At 36.1% G+C, this 22,982-nt stretch overlaps 1 protein-coding gene across 5 annotated transcripts in view; it reads left to right on the forward strand.

Annotated features, from left to right (window-relative positions):
• The window catches only part of ACVR1C (activin A receptor type 1C), a 93,722-nt gene that overhangs the window by 27,106 nt on the left and 43,634 nt on the right, over nt 1-22,982 (forward strand). For 4 of the 5 annotated variants that reach the window (XM_050751752.1, XM_050751754.1, XM_050751757.1 and 1 more), the window contains exon 2: nt 21,034-21,264. In XM_050751752.1, coding sequence (XP_050607709.1) covers nt 21,034-21,264 — 231 coding nt within the window. Of the gene's footprint in view, nt 1-13,454; nt 14,216-21,033; nt 21,265-22,982 lie in introns of those variants that run through there. The other variant, XM_050751755.1, reaches the window with a different exon arrangement.

Genomic DNA, 22,982 nt, shown 5'->3' on the forward strand with positions numbered 1-22,982 from the left:
CATTTAAATTGGAAATGAGGAAATAAAATCATCCCTCTTTGCAGGGGACATGATCTTATATTTAGAAAAATCAAAAGCCTCCACCAAAAAAACTCCTAGAACTGTTCAATTCAGTAAAGGTGCAAGATACAAAACTGACATTCAAAAATATGTAGCATTTATATACTTCAGTAATGAATTAGCTAAGCAAAAATCAGGAAAGCAATCTCATTTAAAATAGCTACAAAAATACATACACAAACTTAACTAAGAATGTGACACATCTATACAAGAAAAACCAGAAAACAATGATGAAAAAAATTGAAAAGGACACGAACAAATGAAAAGACATTCCATGCTCATAGATCTGAAGAGTTAGTATTGTTAAAATGACCGTACTACCTAAAGGTATCTATAGATTCAATGCAATTTCTATCAAAATACTAATATCATTTTTCACAGAAAAAAAATCCTAAAATTCATATGGAATCAAAAAAGAGCCTAGATAACCAAAACAATTCTAAGCAAAAAGAGCAAAGCTGGAGACATTATCCTGACTGACTTCAAAACATATTGGAAGGCTATAGTGACCAAATGTCATTTTTCACAGAAATATAAAAAAAGAATCCTAAAATTCATATGGAACCAAAAAAGAGCCCAGATAACCAAAACAATTCTAAGCAAAAAAGAGCAAAGCTGGAGACATCATCCTAACTGACTTCAAAACATATTGGAAGGCTATAGTGACCAAGCAGCATGGTATTGGTATAAAAATAGATGCATAGACCAATGAAACAGAAGAGAGAACTCAGAAATAAATCCAAGTATTTACAGCAACTGATCTTCAAAAAAGCTGCCGTGAATACACATTGGGGGAAAAGACACCCTTTTTAATGAATGATGCTGGGAAAAGTGGATAATTATATGCAGAAGAATGAAACTGGACCCCTAGTCCTCACTACATACAAAATCAACTCAAGATGGATTACAGATTTAAGTGTAAAGCCAGAAACTATAAAACTACTAGAAGAAAACACAGGGGAAACACTTTATGACATTGGTCTTGGCAAGGATTTTATGGCTAAGACTGTGAAAGAAAAAGCAACAAAAAGAAAAATAGACAAATGGGACTATATTAAACTAAAAAAAGCTTCTGTATAGCAAAAGAAGCAATCAACAGAGTGAAGAGACAACCTGTTGAATGAAAGAAAATATTAGTAATTTCTTATTTGACAGGAGACTAATATCCAGAATATAAAATGAACCCAAACTCAACAGTAAAAACAAACAAACAAACAAATAATCCTATTAAAAACGGGGAAAGATTATGAATAGACATTTCTCAAAAGAAGACGTACAAATGGCCAACAGGTATATGAAAAAAATACTCAACATCACTAATCATCAGAGAAATGCAAATCAAAACCACCATGAAATATCATCTCATCCCAGTTAGAATGGCTATTAGTAAAAAGACAAAAAACAACAGATATTGGCGAAGTATCTAGAGAAAAGTGAACTCTTATACACTGTGGGTGGGAATGTAAACAAGTACAATCACTATGGAAAACAGCATGGAGTTTCCTTAAAAAACTAAAATTAGAACTACTCTTCAATCCAGCAGTCCCACTACTGGGTATTTATCCAAAGGAAATGAATCACTATATCAAAGGGATACCTGCACTCACATGTTTATCACAGCACTACTCAAAACCTACATTGTGGAATCAGCGTAAGTGTCCATCAGTGGATGAATGGATAAAGAAAATGTGATATACATACATGATGGAATATGTTCAGCCATAAAACAGAATGTAACCATGTTATTTGCAACAACATGATGGAACTGGAGGTCATTTTGTCAAGTGAAATAAGCCAGGTACGGAAAGACAAATACCATATGTTCTCATTCAAAAGCTGGGAAGGAGGGAAAGTGGGAGGGGGTGCTGAAGAGGGGTTTGTTAATGGGTGCAAACATATAATTATTTAGAAGAAATAAGTTCTAATGTTTGATAGCAGATTAGGTGTACTGTACTTTCCAACAATATATTGTATATTTCAAAGTAACTAGAAGAGGGGACTTGAAATGTTACCAACACGTAGAAATGATAAATCTCAAGGTAGTAGATACCCCGACTTGACTATTATACATTCTGTTTGTATAACCAACGCTGATATGTGCCTTATAAGACATTATGTATCAATAAATATTTAAATAAAAGTAAAATGAAGTGTAGGGGAGGATGTCCATAGGTTATAAGCAAATGTTATGCCATTTTATATAAGAGACTTGAACATCCATGGATTTCAATATCCTCAGGAGACATGGAACAAATTCCCCGCGGATATTGAGGGCGTATTGTACTATATTCACAGAATCAATTGCTCAGTGTTGTCAATTTATTAATTTTCTCTAAATTGGTCTATAGATTGCAAAGTTTCAGTCAAAATCTCAGCAGGAGTTTATGTAGAATTCACCAAGGTGATTCTAAAATTTACAGGGAAAGGCAAAGGAATGAGAATACCCAAGTCAATTTTGTAAAATAAGAACAAAGTTGGAATCCTCGTAGTACCTATTTCAAGATTCATTATAAATCTACAATAATTAAGACAGTGAGGTATTGACAAAAGGAGAGGCACATTGATCAACAGAATAGAATAGAGAAACCAGAAATAGACCTACATACATATATATGTCAATTGATTTTTTTGACAAAATTATAAAGGCAATTTAATGGAGAAAGAATAGCCTTTTCAACAAATTACACTGGATACATTCATAAGCAAAAATAAATAAATAAATAAATAAATAAATAAATAAATAAATAAATAAAAATCAAAATCCCTTGCATGTTTACAAGTATTAACTAAAATGGACCTAAGAATAAAATCTAAAACTATGAAAACTTCTAAAAGAAAACATAGAAAACATTTTGATCTTAGGTTAGGCAACATTTCTTAGATGAGGGTTCTAAAAGCATGATCTGTAAAAGAAAAATACTGAATAAATTAGACTTCATCAAAATTACAAACTTCTGTTCCTTGAAAGATGCCGTTAAGAGAATGAGAAGACAAGATGCAGGCCAGGAGATAATGTTTTCAAAGCACATATCTTATAAAGCACTTGTCTCCAAAAAATATAAAGAATACTCAGAACTCGATAATAAGGAAACAACTCAGTAAGAAGTGGATGAAATATGTAAGTAACTGGAACTCTCATACATTACTGGTGGAAATGTAAAATGATACAAGCCCTTTGGAAAACACTTTGGCAATTCTATGTAAAGTTAAATATACACCTTCTATACAAAATAGTAATCCCACTCCTAGATATTTAGCAAAGAGAAATAAAACTTACTTTACATAAAAACAGTATATTAATGCTTATTACAGATTTATTTCTAATCCAGAAAAACGGGAAAAATCCAAATGTCCTTTAACTGATGAATGGATAAACAAACGGTTGTATATGCATTCAAAAAAGCTACTGATGTATGCAACATGGTGAATAAATCTCAAATGCCTTAAACCAAATGCAAAAAGCCAGACTCAGAAGACTGCCTTTGTTTGACATTCTGAAGAAGGCAAAAGTATAGGAACAGAAAATATCAGTGCTTGCCAGCAGTTGGGACAGAGAGAGAAATTGTCTGAAAAGTAGTATAAGTTTGGCAGGAGGGATTATGGAATTGTAGTTGTCAAAACTCATACAACTACATTAAAATAGTTACTGTAATAATTGCTATATGTAAATTACAGTTCAATAAACCCGGCTCTCCTCCCCAAATTGGAGAGCCTATAGATAAACTAAGAAGTCATACAGATCAGGAAGTCAACAGATTATGTTTCAAATTGGTTAATCAGATATATTTTTAGAATTAATGTCCTAACATAATGTCCTAAATAATAACAACAATAGTTAAAAGTGGGTACCTCTGGGAAGTGAGAGTGGGGAGATGTGGGTCACTAGATGGATGCTTTTCTTTTAAATTCTTCCTATACTATTTTTTTTTTGCCATGTGCACTTATAACATTAATTAAATAGAAATATTTTAAAATTATAAATAATTAAAATTTACCCATGTTTTATAACTTCTTTGAAAGTAAGGAATTTCTGTACATATTAAAATGTTTTTTGTCTGTATAATCTTCATTCTGCAAAATGATATTAAGTAGATAGAAATGAAATCAAGTTAGGATAAATTAGGTTATGTTTAATTTGTTAACATGGAATAGTGATTTCTTCTCTTAGCAAAGGAAATTGCAGTCAGGGACATTGTCCATACACAGATAAAGCTCATTGTAAATGCAACATTTGCTCACCTGTTCTTTTAGGTGAAAGCACTTGGTTAGACTTGAAAGGTCATTTATCACCTACAGGAGAACACTTATGGGCTACTTGGGCTCCTTTTCTCTCTTTACTATAGAATTAAGCTTGCTTATGGAGAATTTTGCTTGCATCTGCAGTTTCTACAGAGGCTCATTAATGTGTTAACAAACCTACTTTGCTGAGTCAGATTAGAGGTACCCCTTGTTGAGTACAGTGCCATGCACATAGTGGGCAGTCAGCATTTTCTTGATTATCTTCTTCAGTCAGGGAAAGTCACTGTGTCTGTTGTAACCCTCTCTCAACAATTAAAAGGTAAGAGGAAAAGTTATGGAAAGATCATCAAACTAGGCTAGTCTTATTTATGTCCCAGAGATCAGGTAAGTTTCCATGTAGAGTAGGAGTCATTTTATGATGACGATGTATTTGAATTTCCAGGGACAGCCCTGCTTTCAAGTATGCTCGCCTGTTTCAGACCATAAATTCCAATTTTTGGACTTGAAAACAGATTTGCTTTAGCTATGGTGTATAGTATGGCAGTCGAACCTGGGGGTGTTTACCCAGATCCCACCATCAGGATTATGTTAGAGGCCTTTGCTGAAAAACTGACTGAAGCTGTCTCTATGATATGTTTAGCTACTCCCTGTGAACTAAATACTTTGACAGAACAAGAAGTGAACTTTAACAAAATAATATTCATAAATAATATCCCTGATTACAGAATATTAACATAGTCTTTATTGGAAATTAGGAAAAGGTGTTGAAAAATGTAAAAATCATCTTTATTCCCATACCTCAGAGATAACCACTATTAATATTTGAATGTGTTTCATCCTATTTATTTCAATGCATGTATAAAAATTGAGCACATATCCTGTATGTTTAATTATTTTACTTTTCATATTTATAGTGAGCAAGTTCCAATCTAAATATTACTAAAAAGGAGGATATTACTTGATTTGGGGGTGTTTAGTCTATTTCTGTTTTTTACTTTAGTGAATAATAACTCTGTAATGGAAGTTTTAAAGAAACTTTTGTGTTTATTTCATGTAGAAGTAGAAATACAACCACAAATATCATAAATATTTTTACGACTTGAGATAAATATTTCAGATTGTACATCTAAGAGTTTGTACCAACTGATACTCCACCAACTGTGTATGAAGATGAAATTTCATTGACCAACCCCCCAACCATTTCTGGGTGTTATAACTTACAACATCATTTCTAATTTGGCAAGTGAAAGTTATGTCTTTGCATTAATTTTCTGTTTTGATTATTAGTGAGATTTAAACTTTTCATGTTTATTGACAGCTTTTCTTTCTCTGTTCATCTACTTTGTTCATTTTTCTGTTGAAATTATCAGGCCCAAGAAATAATTGATTGAAAAGGAAAAATTAGTGTAGTAACCAATATGGGAGTTAATGTTCCAGATACATCTACCCGTTCATGTATGGATACCATTTTTTTATTTTAACAAAAATATCTATCTTGATTTGGAGCTGCTGATTTTATCACCTTAGTGTGGCAGTGTCACTACCAAGGAAAACGTTAATCAGAACCAGAAAGTTGTGAGAAACACTGAAAGCTATTTTTAAGGAGTGTGGTTTGTGCCTTAAATGTTGAGCTCTGAATAGCCCATAACTTGTAATAGCAGGAGCTTAATTTTTGGGTGTTCTTTTTTTTCCTTTTTTTTTTTTCTTAAACATCTGTTGTGTGTTAAATGTGTTATCTAGAATATCTGTTTTTAAAATTTTCATAATAATCCTGTGAGATAGGAATTATTATCCCTACTTCATCAGTGCATGGACAGATTTAGAGAGGTGTGGTAACCTCTCAGGCTGCACAGCAGGGTTAGGGGTGACTCAGGATTAGAACTACAGATAGGCATCTTCCAAAGTGCAGGATCTTTTTTACTGCACCTTGCTGAATTCCAACAATGTTAAACTCAGACACAGCTAAAAACAAGGTTTTCGTTTGTTTCTTTACTATATTTTTGTTTTGTTTTGTTTTGTTTTATATCACTATTAAAGAAGCAATAAGACTTAGACGACCTACCTTAGACTTTCCTTTTCTTCTGGCTAATATGAATTCTTTGAGACTTTTTGGAGGTCCTATAACTTCTTTCTTATGTTTCCTTACTTTTATACTTTTATGTCTTGAAATATATTTGGGCAGCTGCAAAAAAGAAACAGGCAATTACGTTACTTAACAGTATCTTGATAGATAAAAGGAACCAGGAGAAGCCAGGTAACCTACCTTCTTTTTTTAGTTTATTTTTATTTTTATTTTTTGAGACTGTCTTTTTTTATCACCCAGGCTGGAGTGCAGTGGTGCAATCTCGGCTCACTGCAACCTCTGCCTCCCAGGTTCAAGTGATTCTCGTGCCTCAGCCTCCTGAGTAACTGGGATTACAGAAGCCTGCCACCATGCCTGGCTAATTTTATATTTTTAGTAGAGATGGGGTTTCACCATGTTGGCTAGGCTGGTCTCGAACTCCTGACCTCAAGTGATCCACCCACCTCAGCCTCCCAAAGTGCTGGAATTACAGGTGCAAGCCACTGCGCCTGGCCAGTAACGTACCTTCTGAAATAGTTATGATAATTCCTAGAAGTCTAAGAATTATATTTTAAAAAAGCATTGTGGATTTTTAAAATGTGCTCCCCATTCATCAGCTCCCTTTCCCACCCATCTTCTTTGAAGGGAGTGGTAGGTGATGCTGCCCTTTTTATGTTTGCACAGTATATGAGTTCTTCATATTATCCAGGCTAAACTTTTGAGCCTCATGGTCAATGTTGGAAAGATGCTCAGCTAGGATCAGCCTTAATGAAACAAAAAGATCCTTCCAAATCACTTGTCCTCCTCTTCCCTGTTCAACTCTGAGCTTGCCACTCTATTTTTTAGCTAGATCAGCTTCTTAGGATAGTTTCCTTTTATTTCTAGATTGAGAATTATCTATTCTTTACCATATCTGATCATATATAAATATGCAGCTGTGGATTGTGGTAAAAATTTCTGACGAGTGAGCCCCTGAGAACCCTTGAGGACTTTACCTTTTCAATTTTCTTTGCTACTTTCATTCTAAACTTGAGACAGACAGTTCTGTTTTTGTATCTCTTCAATCCTGTAACTGCATATATGACTATTAATTGTTGATTACTTACTAGTTACTTTTAATTGCTTCTGCTTAACAAGTCAGAGCTTTCTTAGCTTTTAGTTTGGAACTTAATATTTTTTGTGGTTAATTGTTTTTTTGCATTTCATGGCATATTTCCCAAATAGATTTATTATGCCATATACTCCTTTCATCACTGAACTCTGCTCTTCTCTCATTTGGTTTCTATGTTCTCTACTTTAATAGAGTTTGAAAACACAAAACTAGATCTCACTGACTGAACAGACCTTCAAAATATGAACTCTGATTATTCATGTCAGTCTTTATCAGAATACATTATTCTTCTGAACAGTTTTCTTCCCTAACTGTGATTCTAGGGCAACAACTTGGTTTTCTGGGTATGCTGTCACTCCTGTTGCTCTTTCTGATACTGGATGGTGGCCATTGATGCCTTCTGCTTTTAGGGTTATAGAATGTTACAACTGAAAGGCACATTAGAGATCATTTAATTGAATTCTTTCTTAAACAGATCAGTTGAACACATAAGACCCAGAGGCCATATTACTAGAACTAGGATTAGAACCCCAAGTCTCCTAACTTGTTCCCTAAATGCCCTGGACTGGATTAGGGATCCTGTGGTGTTTTTTCTTTACACAGGTTCACTTCTCCATGCTACAGAGTAGCAATCCCTGCTTACCACTGCAAGATATTGCTGGAAATAGTATCCTTCAGGAGTTGATTATAATTGGTAATCATTTCCTGTAGAAACAGTGTTAAAAGTGTATGGTGTATTCTTGATCAGGAGTTAATCATCAAGTAAATCATAGACTTGACAAGCAATATATTGAACACAAGACTGTACTAATTTAGAAAATGCATACTATCTTCCAAGTTCTGTAAAATAGACCAACGTGTGCAGGCTGATCAAATACACTGTTAAGATTTGTGCTCCAGTACTGATGGAGGCATTGCCAAGTGAATTTCTGGTAGGTGAACATCTATCTAGAGTGAGTTTGTTGAGCCAGGAAAGCTCAGCAGCTCTGTTCCCTGGGCAGAGATGTGCCTTGTTAGCTAGACACCTGGTCGGCCATTATTAGCTTTCTCTGTTGCTTGGAGTGGGTGGCTATTATTATTCAGCTTTTTTTTGTTTGTTTTTGAACTCAGGCTGGAGTGCATTGGCGCCATCTCGGCTCACTGCAAGCTTCGCCTCTCGGGTTCACGCCCTTCTCCTGCCTTAGCCTCCCGAGTAGCCAGAACTACAGGTGCCCACCACCACGCCCAGCTAAGTTTTTGTATTTTTAGTAGAGACGGGGTTTCACTGTGTTAGCCAGGATGGTCTCAGTCTCCTGATCTCATGATCCGCCTGCCTTGGCCTCCCAAAGTGCTGGGATTACAGGCGTGAGCCACTGTGCCCGGACTATTCAGCTTTTTTCAGTTTCCAGAATATTCCATATTGAGTAAAATTAGCACTACAGAAAATTGCCCCTTCCACTTGAGACAGCATTTCCATGTGGAGTATGGCCATTCATTGTGAACACAATAGGTTGGAATAATAACAGGTTGGACACTCAGCTCCACTTTCTGATGCAGTCAACCCCTAGATTAATAATTTTTATTAGAAAAAGGCTGTTAAAGCTGGGCGGGTGACTCACGCCTGCAGTCCCAGCACTTTGGGAGGCCGAGATTGATGGATCATTTGAGGTCAGGAGTTCGAGACCAGCCTGGCCAACATGGTGGAAACCCTACCTCTACTAAAAATACAAAATTAGCCGAGCTTGGTGGTGAGCGCCTGTAATCCCAGCTACTCGGAAGGCTGAGGCAGGAGAATCACTTGAAACCAGGAGGTGGAGGTTGCAGTGAGGCGAGGTTGTGCCACTGTACTCCAGTATGGGCGACAGAGTGAGACTTCATTAAAAAAAAAAAAAAAAAAAAAAGACCATTAAAAGAAATAAAAGAAATGTAACATTATAAAATGCAATTATATTTATCCACATTTGAAATTTTTTAAAAGATATCCTTGAGTTTGGTAAAGTCAGACCTTAATTCTGGGATTTATGTCTTTACTTTCTTAATTGGTATTATAATGCTCTTTTTTCTTTTTTTAATGTGAGCTATTTTATTGTTTTCTTTTAATAAATATTTTAATTAACAAATCATAATTGTATATATTTGTGAGGTATAATGTGTTGTTTTGATATGTATACAGTGTGAAATGATTAAATCATGTGAATTGACTTCTTTTTTGAAATGATGGTAATAGAGGATGCTTTTTTTTTTTTTTTTTTAGATGGAGTCTCGCTCTGTTGCCCAGGCTGGAGTGCAGTGGTGCAGTATTGGCTCACTGCAAGCTCTGCCTCTTGGGTTCACGCCATTCTCCTGCCTCAGCCTCCCGAGTAGCTGGGACTACAGGCGCCCGCCACCATGCCCGGCTAATTTTTTGTATTTTTAGTAGAGATGGGGTTTCACCATGTTAGCCAGGATGGTCTGGATCTCCTGACCTCATGATCTGCCCGCTTCGGCCTCCCAAAGTGCTGGGATTACAGGCATGAGCCACCGATTTTTTTTTTCAATGTTCTTCCTTGACAACACAAAAATTTGATGTAACCCTTGGTTGGGTCCCCAAATTATTTTTGAAATTTTACTGGTCAGTGTAATTTCCAAATCTGGTAACCACCATTATCAGGTATGATTTTATGTGAGCGTAAATATAACAGCTATAAGACCAACAGGACTTACGTGAATATGCAAATAATTATAAAATAATAATAATAATTGTTATTATTATTTTGAGACAGAGTCTTGCTCTGTCGCCCAGGCTGAAGTTCAGTGGCGCAATCTCGGCTCACTGCAAGCTCCGCCTACCGGGTTCACGCCATTCTCCTGCCTCAGCCTCCCGAGTAGCTGGGACTACAGGCGCCCGCCGCCATGCCCGGCTACTTTTTTGTATTTTTAGTAGGGTTTGTATTTTTAGACAGTGTTTCACCGTGTTAGCCAGGATGGTCTCGATCCCCTGACCTCGTGATCCCCCCGTCTCGGCCTCCCAAGAATATGCAAATTATAATACACATTAAGGGCTTATCAGTTTCTCATTTCTTCTTACAATTTGGAAAGACTTCACTGGCAGTATTTGGATAGGTGGAATCTTTTGGTTCAAACAAGAGATTTCTCTCAATAAATATCGGTCTAGCAAGTCCTCCCAGGCTAAAATGGTGATCTTCAAGGGTGCTGGAGAGTGGAGGGCCACTATTTCCAAATGAAAAAGCGTCATCAAATCATCACCGCATTGATTTGCTTCTAGACAAGGCATTTTATTTTAAAATTTCAAATAACAAAATTGAGAGTGTGACATTTTATGGTTATTTTAAAGACACACAGGTTTTAAAAATGCTTGAGAAATGCTAATCCTGAGTGGAGGTCATTCTGTAAAAAATAGCCTGCGTCCTGCCTCTGCTGCCACTAGATGGTACCCTGGTGCGCCGGGAAGCCGTCGGAGGACGTTGCGCTGCCCTCGGGCAGGTGGCTGAGCCCCGCGGGAGCTGTCGTTGGGGCCGAATTCACTGCACCAAGGTCCAGCGGACAGCTAGGGCGTCCCGGCGACCCCAGGGTGCCCGTTCGCAAATTCATCAGACGAAGGGGAGGCGGAAGCCGCTGACCGCTGCTCTGGGGTAGGGCTCCGAGCTCCAACCTGCAAGTCCAGGCAAGGGGAGCTCCAGGGGGGTGGGTCGGGGTGCCAAGGTCATTGTTGGGGTGGGCAGCGGCCTGGGGACCGGGAATGGAGTTCCATTGGGGCAGTGAGTGTTACCAAACCCGTTGACAAAGTGGGGGCAGTTAGTGTCCATGCGGTGCCGCCTCGCAGCAGGAGGTATTTCCACACTGCCTGGTGGGGGAGGACTGCCGCGGTTTCCTCAGGCTGGTGGGTGCTCTCTGGACCGTCTTGGAGGACTACTGAGAGGATGGGCTGGGACTGGTCCTCCAAACGGCAGGAAGGGTGAACAGGTATGCTTCTCAAGATTCACCTCCAAGAAACCTTCCCGCCCCTGCCCGCATCTCTTACCCTCAGCACCAGCCGGATTCAGTAGTGCTTCACTTCTGTGTCCCAACGCAGCTCACAGCTCCTACATGTGTCCCTGGCTCGGTTTACCACACTGTCCTAACATCCTTTAACCTACACGGTCAAGTTGCTTTAGTACATACCTTTTCTCTCTCCTCTCTCCCTCCCTCCCTGCTTTGACTCTTTGCCAAAGAGTTTGGCATATAGTAAAGTACTCTTTAAAAAATGATTTTAAAAATTTATCTAAAGACTTGCCATAAAGTAATTCACTTACTACTGTCAAGGAGATTTGTATATTATCTATGATTTGGATGATCCATGTCAAAATTGCATATATATTTAAGTGTCTAAGAAACAGATCAGAAACTGGAAGAAAATATTGACTAGAAAATATCTGGATGGGAGATTTTCTAAGCTTTAAAGCAAAATAAATTGCAGAGTAAAATATTGATAGACACAGTTTATGTCTATCATGTTATTAGGATTTTAATGAGAACATCACTATGCATATCTAGTGTGAAACTCCACAAAGTAATATTTGGAGAGGTTGTATACAGTAGTGGTTTGGGGGATTTGGGATTAAGGGTGATGTATTTTATTTTACTTCCTTCTTTATGTGTATTACCTGACTTCTTTTTGACAAGGGGTAAGTATCTTTCCGCCCCCTACCCCCCAAATAATGAAGGTAATGTGTTAGGGAAAAAGCAAATAAATATGAAAGTGGGAAAAGCTATATGTAACACATATGACAAAGGATTTCTATATCTATTCTATATTTCTATTCTGTTCTATTCTATTCTATTCTATTCTATCTTTATAAAAACCTCTTTCAAACTGAGAATGAACTTTAAAATTCATCCAAGAGATAAATAGCATGGACAAAAGTTTCTTCTGTACTTTGCAGTTTTCTACAATTTGTAATTCAATACATCTTTATTGAATTTTACCACACTGCCAGACCCTATTCTAAATGTTGGGGAAGTGATAGTAGATAAAACAGGAGAAAGGCCCTGCCCTCATGAAATTTTCATTCTAGTGGGGCTAATACAATTTTAAAAAGCGAATTATAGATTGTGATACGTAGCAGGAAGGATGGGGAGCAGATCCTTGAGCAAGGGTAGTCACTGAAGATTTCTCTGAGGTGGTGACATTTGAGCTAAGACCTGGAGAATGAGAAGAAAGGGGAGAGCACTACAGGTAAAGGGAACAAGATGAGTAAAGGCCATGAGGTGGGAAACTTGTTATATCACAGCTGCGAAAAGGAGACAAGTGCTCCGGAAGGCTGAGTTATGAGAGATGAGGTTGGATGAGTGGGATGAACCCAGACTATTAGCCTATCAGGTCATGATAATGATTGTGGATTTTGCTTTATTCTAAATGTAATTGGAATCCATTAAACACCAATATTCTCCAAAGCAGAAGACAGTAGATTAAGAAACCCCAACTACTGGGGAACAGTTTGATGAGGAACCATTTAGGCTGCCAGGGTAAGAAAATAACCTTTCAAACCAAGCAAGAATTGTATGTGAGGAGTGGCAGAGGAAACGTGTCCTGTGATTGGGAATACTCTTTTCTTTGACCCTTCAAATAGGGTCTGTTTTTTCCGCTACATGGCTGCAAAGTCTAAACTGGGCCAGAGGACTCCAGATAGGCTGTATCCTCCTTAAGGAAACAAAGATTAAGCCGTGGAAACACTGCTATATACCCAAGAGCAGTTATCACCAACTGCCACCCCTGCTAGCCTGTTGCCCACTCATGCCTTGACTTCCAAAGGCAGGAAGGAGGAGGCTGCCATCTTCCTATCTAAGAATCCTGCATTTTCATCCCTTCAAAGGGATGTTTTAAGAGAATCCACACAAATAATTTTGTCACGAACCATTTTGATTATATTGTATCCCTTTATGGTTGATTACTAATTGTCCCACACTGGAGGAGCTTAGCAGCAAAGGTTATTAATGGTATTTCTGGAAAAAGCCTTCTTTGAAAGGTGAAACTTTCAGTTAATCACCACGCTGATAAGCAAAAATGCTAAATAGAAATTTTCCCGTTAAGTTTTAAAATTGCAGTAAAAGCTTTGTGACATTGTGCCATCATACGTGTCCTTTCCATATGTATTCAAAGTTTTGAGGCAATAAGTAAATAAATAACATCATTCTAGTCAGTTTTAAGCTCTAATTGCTGTCAGCCATTGAAAAATTTTTGGGAAACGTTTTCATATCTACTTAGTAGAATGTAGAGTATTCAGATTGCTGAAGTGTGGTGCTCTTTTGAGTTGCTTTTGGTCTTGCATACCGTTTCTGTGATCCTGTGGATACTAAGATTGAGGGACTCAGCAACAGTCTCTAGATGTCTCACATAACTCAGAGAGGCTATGAACATTTTCAGGCCTCCATCACATTCCCCCCATCGCCCCCAAATTTCATGCTGATATTGGAAAGAACATTCAATTCTCGTGTAGTACATATAGTACAAGATAAACAATCTTTAACATTAATTGGAGAAGTTTTGCTGATTTAGAAACCAGTAGAATTCTCTCACCCTCTGAAACAGCAGCGTGTGAATTTGGGGGCACAGACCAATCCTGTTCACATCCCTAACCCCAGCTCTCTCTTTTCATCTATCATAGGTAATCCTTAAGTCACTTATATTGAGAACTGTGACACAAGTTCAGAGTAGCAGAGGACTAGAGAACTGGAGGGGTCTTTAGAAGTCTTCTAGCCTGCTTCTTGACCTCCTCATTTTACAGGTGAGGAAGATAAGATCTGGAGAGATTGGGGAACTTGTCTAAAGTCTCAGGTGGCTGGTGGTCAGGTGAGCTAAAACCTCGAGTTTCAATCAATGTTGCCTTTGGACTGAGAAAATTCCAAATGGTTAGTACGAATAATTTACAATGTGCTGAACTCTAACTAAATTGAGCAGTACAGCTGAAAGTTTAAGCAGTTCTCCTGGACAGAATCCCTGCTGGTTTCATTCCTTCTCAGCTCTGAACCTTCTTTAATGGGGAACGTAATTGCTACTTTGTGCAAAGTTTTTCTTTGTGATGGGTGTCTTCCCTTATTTGTGGAGTTCTGAAATTTTTGGTTGCAGCCTGAGAAGGAGTATTTCTACCAGCTGAATCTTTATTGAAAGCTCATTTGACCTAAAAGTTTACATTTATATTGACCATATTTTATTAATGCTATTTTCATTCTTTGTTCTATTTTTCCTTACCATTAAGAAAGGCGAATGCTTTGAAATGACCACATGGCAAGAAAATAAAATTTTGACAAGGAATAGAAAAGGAAGCTAGATCTTTGCCTGATTTTCTTTGACCCTGTCTGGCTTTCCTTCAGATTTACTAGTGCTAGTTTTCCTGGCTTCTTTCCTGCTGCTGTACTTTTCATATTCAGCACACTGAAAAGCTTGAATTGTTCCCTTTGTTAACTCAGAAGCCTGCAAATGATGAAAAGATTACATATTCAGCAGGTCAAATCCGAGACGGTTTTCTGAATTAAAAAAAATATTTTGCGTTTCATAGCCTGGTCTAAAACTAGAGAAACTGAATAAACTGATGTCTGGAAAAGAAGAAAGAGTTTATGTCAGATGTTTATGTTAAGCACTGGTTAATTTTAGCATATAGACCCCAAACATAGGGAACATAGTAATATGTAACCAACATGTTGAAAATACTGTCTAATTCAAAGCACCTAATATTTGCCAAATAAATATTTGGCTTTCTAATAAGAATAGCACATAAATGCAGATCAACGAATTTGGTTCTTTTTTGTAGTCAGATGGTTTTTATATTTCTGGACACCAGGGTGTGCTAGCCATCACATGTAAATATGGATGAATATTTATTTTCTGGTTGGTTAGGAATGTGCACATCCTTTAGTTGATGTGGGTAACAGATGTCTTGTGGGTAACAGATGTCTTGCCTTTTAGAGACGAATTGGCAGAGTGGATAAAAGGGGATAATTAAAGGGGTAGGAGGAGACAAAAGCAAAGTACAATCTTCCTTGTGGTGAAAAATCTAATAAACCTCCTTATTATGGGTAATTGTTTTCCTTCTTCAACCTCATTTGCTGCCCCTTTCCATAGGACTCAAGTACATTGTAATGGGAAAGTATAAAATAAACATGAGACAAGACTACTGCCTGCTAACAACCAGATTTGTTCTGTCACAGAATATTGTAGTATAATTAACTCAATGAACATCAGTTTTTTTTGAAAAAGACAAAATATGAAATCATGTCTAATCACTAATGGCAACTTATATTGTAATTGGCAGCACAAAGGTTCTATGTTGAGGATGGTTAATATAAATATAGTTGAATTATATGTCAAATGCAGTGATATAGTGGACTGGTGCGAAATGAAATATGAGAGTCTGAGTATGTTGTATGTTACTTATTCATCTTAGGTCCTATTTAGTTTGCTGTTTGTTCGCTGTCAGTCCTATCGTACTGCCAGCTGAACTGGAATAAATGGGAACATTTAGCAGATGTTTGAAGCCATTATCATTAACAAATCCTCAATTTTGCCAGTGTTTTTCATCATGCAAGATTTGAAGTACGGTGTCACTTTGTGTCTTAACTATATCACCTAGGTATATATTATTATTATGATTTGTACCTTTTACTTTTAACCAAAGTAAATTTTTATAGCTTGTTAATCATTTAGTGAATATCTGCATAATTCCTTGCTAAGAACTATTATGTAATCATTTTTATAAGGAGCCAGTAGTGCTTCAAAAAGAAAGTATCAGATTATGTACTCAGAGCCTTACTTAATACAGAATTTAGATAAAGCTGTAAGGTGAGATTATTTATTTTAGATGCAAGGCACATGATACTGAATTTTATTTGACTGCATGTCCCCTCAGAAAATAGGTAGGTAGAATTCGTTTCAAAAACACCAACTGTGTTTTAAAGGCTATTAGGATAATACCGATCAGAATCCTAGTTTTCAGTTATTAATTCATTAACAGCTTCTTTCTGCTGTATTAGAATTCTATTTTTTTCACAATTGCTAGAAATTTGTGGGGTGGGAGAATTGTTCACATACCCATTTTTTTTTATGGCACCTTTCATGAGTAAGGTGCCATTAAAAATGGTACCTTTGCTTGACTAGTCCAGAGACTGTTACATAAGTCAGTCACTTTATCTTTTTCAGCCTCATTTTGTTATATATGAAATGGAGATAGTGACAACTAACTCCCACAGTTGCAGTGGGATTATATGAGATGATGAATGCATGTGAAACTAACATATATTTAATTGTTGAGTGCTTTATGTTTGTCTTCACTCAGCAGATTCATGTTCTTTAGTTGGTTGTGTCAGTTGCTAAGCTTCTCTTGGAAATAGAGTGTCCAAGGAGATTCTGATGAAATGTCTAGTGACAAATGGTTTGAGATTGTGTGTTGGAAGAGTTACTCTTTTTCCTACCTTTAGCCCCTTAAAATATGAAAGTGAAGAATAACCATAGTTCAGCAATTGAGTTAACATTAAATGAGTTTTCCTATTTTGTAATTGTAGATTTCCATAAGGTGTAAATAAGTACGGTCATAAAATATTGGTGTTATATAAGAGTTTAAGATTTTTAGACCCACTTTCCCTATGCTATTCATTTTCTATTTTCAGAGAACAATATTGAGACTCTGTAAGGTTAAATGTCTTCTCCAAAGTCAATCAGCAAGTTAGTGACAGAGTGAGGGCTGGAACTTTTGTCTTTTCCTGAATTCTTTGGCTGGACCGTCACCAGATACTACCTGCTGTGTGACCATCTAGAATCTAGTCTGGGTCATTAAAAGAAGGAGAGCAGTCAAATCACTCTTGACAGAGCAGAAAGAGATGCATTTCTTTATTATGGCTTTTAAATGGTCTCTGCACCCTAGTTCATTTGGCTATTCCTTTATGGGTTGCAAATGTATTTTGATTGTTTTGCTTGTTTGCATAAGGCAACTGGCTTTACCTCCTTCAGTAGTAGGAGAGATAGTCCCTAAGTCTTTATATAGTATTTCCTATGTGCCAGAGATTTGTCTAAGGGCTTTACACAGGTTAACTAATTTATGCTCCACAACAACGTTATGAGGAGATATATTATTATTAGTCCTGCCTTTCATATAAGAAAATGGAGGTACAGGAGACAAAGTAATGCCTAAGATTGCAAAGCCAGTATAATCAAATTTCTAAGATTGGAACTGGAGAATGCTAGAAAGATTTCATTGTCAGTAGAAACCTAGATGAATGGTTGCCCATGAGTTCTCTTTTTGCAAGGAAAGTGCCTTGAAACATGTTCTAAAGCACTAGATTTTATCTATATAGCTCTATAGAATCCCCATCAAGTTAGAATATATGGCTCTTCCGTATCACATAGATATTGATGACAAAGTATATTTATTAATGTTGATCACCACTGGAATAAATAGGAAAGTGAGCTGTTATGCTTGGTTCAGTGTTGATAACAAAACAGTATTTTATTTTAAGATTGTATTTCCCTTAGGATACCAGTATTAAAAATGTTTTTAGAAATGATGCTTCATCAGTTAAGAAAAATTATTGATAGAAGAGAATAATTTCTATATGATTGATATAGAATTTGTTCTTTGTTAAATATTCAGTTATATAGGAATAGTACCCATTTTTGCTCCCATATCTGTATTTGAAGTTAAGTAAAAGTTGTCATTTATGTATCAAATATTTTACAAGTATAAAATCAACTTCCATTTGAACGATTAGCAATTTAAAACTTTAGTTTTACTGACAATGATTATATGGTAAAAATTTGCACATTTAGATAATTATGGGAGGACAGTTGTGATTTAACGAAAAGTTCGTAACATTAATAATATATTTATTTATTTTTGTTTTTGTTGCATTTGCTTTTGGGGTCTTAGTCATAAATGTTTTACCTAGGGAATGTTGAGAATAGTTTGTCTTTGTAGGTTTTCTTCTAGAATTTTTCTTGTTTTAGGGCTTAGAGTTAAGTCTTTAATTCATCTTGAGTTAATTTTTGTATAATGTGAGAGGAGGATCCAGTTTCTTCTACGCATAGCTATCCACTTTTCCAAGCACCATTTATTGAATAGAGTATCCTTACCCCAGTGTGTGTTTTTGTGTGCTTTGTCGGCGATCAGTTGGTTGTAAGTATGTAGCTTTATTTCTGGATTCTCTAATCTGTTTCATTGGTCTATGTGTCTACTTTTATACCAGTACCATGCCATTTTGGTTACTGTAGCCCTGTATTTATAGAATAATTTGAAGTTGGGTAATGTGATGCTTCCAGATTTGTGCTTTTTGCTTAGGATTACTTTGGCTATTCAGGATCTTTTTTGATTCCATAAAAATTTTAGGACTTTTTTTCTAATTCTGTGAAAAATGATGTATTTTGATAGGAATTGCACTGAATCTGTAGAATGCTTTGGGCAGCATGGTCATTTTCACAATATTGATTCTTCCAATCTATGAGCATGGATGTTTTTCCATATGTTTGTGTCATCTATATCTCTGCACAAAGAAATAATAGAATAAACAGATAACCTATAGAATGGCAGAAAATATTTGCAAAGTATACATCCAAAAAAGGATGTATCCAGAATCTACAAGGAACTCAAGAGAATCAGCAAGAAAAAAGCAAATAATCCCATTAAAAAGTGGGCAAATGACATGAACAAACACTTCTCAAAAGAAGACATACAAATGGCTAACAAATATATGAAAAAATGTTCAACACCGCTAATCACCAGGGAAATGCAAATTAAAATAACAGTGAGATATCAGCTTACCCCAGCCAGAATGGTCACCATTAAAAAGTCAAAAAACAATAGATGTTGGTGTGGATATGGTGAAAAGCAAATGCTTATACCCTGCTGATGGGAATTTAAATTATTACAATGTCTATGGAAAACAGTATGGAGAGTTCTCAAAGAACTAAAAATGGAACTGCCATTTGATCCAGCAATCCCACTATTGGGTTATCAAAAAGATACCTGCACATGTATGTTTATGTCAGCACAGTTCACATTGCAAAGATACAGCATCAACATAAGTGCCCATCAACCGATAAATGAATAAAACATGTGTGTATGTGTATGTGCATATATATATATGCACACATGTATATATATATATGCACACACGTATATATACACACACGTATATATATACACACATATATATATGGTGTGTATGTTTGTGTGTGTGTGTGTATATACCATAGACTACAACTCAGCCATAAAAAAGAATGAAATAATGTCTTTTGCAGCGACTTTTGATGGAAATTATCCTAAGTGAAGTAACTCAAAAGCAGAAAACAAAATACTGTATGTCCTCACTAATAAGAGGGAGCTAAGCTATGAGTATGCAAAGGCAAACAGGGAGATGTAAAGGATATTGGAGACTCAGGAGGTGGGAGAGGGTGGGAGGGAGGTTAGGAATGAAAAATTATCTATTGAGTACAATGTACACTATTCAGGTGATGGGTACACTGAAAGCTGAGACTTCATTATTATACAGTTCACCCATGTAACCCAAAACAACTTGTACTCCTAAAGCTATTGAAATTTAAAGAATTTTAAAACAGTAATACAAAGCTTATTTAGTATTATGCTATTTAGAAACAATATATTTAAATAAAATTTGAATAAATAACTCACAACCACTAGATGCTTCATGCTGATGAATATTTTACATCAAAACATAAATAGGCACTGCTTTGGACATGTGACTTAGTGGTGACTGTGTGTGTGTGTGTGTGTGTGTGTGTGTAATAAGTGGAGAATGTTGGAGAGGTGTAGATAGTGAACAGATTAGTTTAACAAAGTGTAATTTTTCACAGTTGTATTGGTATCGATATTCTAAATTCTATTATTGGTGTGCCTTACTTTATGGACTGGATGTGTGAATTAAAGAAAAGTACCTGAAGGTCATGGTGTCTGTTCAAATGATTCATTCTAATATATGTTCTTTAGTGAAGAGGGGAAATATAGTGGCTCACCAATGTCTTAAAGGAACTATGACAATAACAATTGTGTTAAAGTATCACAGAAAATAAATATAAAGTGTCACAACTATTTTTTAGAGACATAAATGTCTATGGTTAGCTTTGCGTTTAGCACATTTGCTTAAAAGTTTAAAGGAAGGAGGGCAAATGAACAGAACACACTGAATTGTTTGGTTACACAGCTGCCATAACCCCACTTTAATGTTCTGTGAGTGTTGCTGGACAGCTCCTCTTGGTTGCTGTGATACTGTTTCCTAGCATTTCCTAGGAGCTATTGATTTAGGAATGAGCTGATTGAACTTAATAAGGGGGTATTTAGAGCATGGATGGGAAAAATGCTTTAAATATAGTAGCAACTGAATAAATCACAAAAATATTAGCAATAGTAAATGATAATTGGACAGGATGTTTAGTGAAATACATGATGGAGCGGGAGTAAGAGCTTAGCATGTATTTAGCAAGTGTTTTTATTTAAACCCCTTTTCCATTTTCATTAAGATTGAATTTATATTCTGAGGTATTATCAAGTAAAGTAGCATGATGTCTTTTGTATTTTAAATCTTTTTGCCTTACTCTTTCCAGGACTGAAGTGTGTATGTCTTCTGTGTGATTCTTCAAACTTTACCTGCCAAACAGAAGGAGCATGTTGGGCATCAGTCATGCTAACCAATGGAAAAGAACAGGTGATCAAATCCTGTGTCTCCCTTCCAGAACTGAATGCTCAAGTGTTCTGTCATAGTTCCAACAATGTTACCAAAACCGAATGCTGCTTCACAGATTTTTGCAACAACATAACACTGCACCTTCCAACAGGTAAGGGGTTTATCTTTCTTCATTCCAAATTTAATTTTACTCTTGGAAAACTATAAGAAATGGTAGGAATCAAACTGTCTTATGTTTCTTTAAATAAGAAAATCTGTTTTACAGTTCTGTTTTTGATTTTGGCTGGTAAAATTCTCTAGAGTCTACTGAGGTTGAGTTTTTAAAAAATTGCACATCATTGTCAAAACATTGACAACAACGTAACAATTTTGAAGAAATTTGTCCACGTGATGTATTTTTGAAATGATTAATGGACCTAAAGTCAAATGTAAATTTTTTTGGATTTTTAAAAAAGAAATTGAGATCGCTTCTCGGCCTTTTGGCTGAGATCACGTGTAAAAGACATTGAGAAATATACTGAGAAGAAAAAGAGCATAACTAAAAATAGCAGATTGCCAACTTTTCTGGGGACAGAATCTTTTTTTCAGGGGCATCCTCTGCATATCTTCTCCATCTACCCACGTTCAAGTGAGAGCACACCTCAGAGAGATAGAGGCAGAGTGGAATTTGACCCTTCATCATTGTTCAGATATTTTTCTGCCTTTCGTCCAATTATACAGTGCTTTACCCCAATTTATAAGATGCTAAACATCCTGATCTGGCCCTTTATCAGTAACTGGGATCTGAAACTTTGGGAGACATTAAGGGGCATGTAATTCTGACTTTAAAACTAGTTTACGATGTGAAAATAATCCCGCTATTGAACTTCTTTAATATTTTTAATATAACAATAATTTAATGATTATCAATATAGATGTATCTATACAGAGATACATATACTTCCTTACAAATTAACATTTTAAGGCAATGTTATCCAAGCTCAGGTGTTCATATGTCATCATATCAGTATACCACTCACGTACTTTTTACCTATTTTTAAAATAAGCTAACCACCTTTTAATTGAAAAACATTTATTGTATAAAATATAGTATCACTATCACAAATGTAAAAACTTGCCCTAAATAGAAGATAACTATGTAAACAAACAAAAAATGCTCCTGCATTTCAGTTAGGTATTTGCATTTTCTCCTTTTTAAAAGAGAGAAGACAGAAGAATAAGACATATTAGCAGGAAATGAGACTTTTTGTTACAAAATCCAAAAAAACTAAGAGAATAAGAGAAGGAATCATAGTATGACTCAGTGTTATTTAATATCATGTTTGTTTGCCATCCCAGTTCATCTCAGAAAAACTCTTAAAGTAATTCCACGTACCACCACTAGTACTTATCCCAATCCTTGGAAACACTGTTGTAAGGCATTATCATGTATATTGCAACCTCAAAAGTTATACTTGGCATATTTCATCCCTGAATGCTACTTGCAGTCATGGATTTTAGACCATATTTATTCTTTCTATCTCAGATTCCATAGACTTCCTTGCTTTGGTAGTGATCTGGGATCTATTATGGGCACTTGTTTCCTTACGTTTTATCTCCCAGTTTTTATCTGTGCACCAGAGACACCCTAAAGTGAAGGTTCCTTATGTTTGATGGTCTTCTCCATAGCCAAATACAAAGGATTTTAGGGGTAAAAAAGAGTCTCCTCATTAGCTGTGGCAGTGACTTGTAATGTGTCTTGCCAATAGTGAATGATCCTCAAGACTATATTCTTTAACTACAACAAAAGGTATTAGAGGGCAAGATGTCTCATATGCAATTGGGCAAATCAAACGTACTCAATGCAGCTAGAATGTAGGTCCTTCCCAA

The sequence above is a fragment of the Macaca thibetana genome, chromosome 12 (genome assembly GCF_024542745.1).
Source record: "Macaca thibetana thibetana isolate TM-01 chromosome 12, ASM2454274v1, whole genome shotgun sequence".
Lineage (NCBI taxonomy): Eukaryota > Metazoa > Chordata > Mammalia > Primates > Cercopithecidae > Macaca > Macaca thibetana.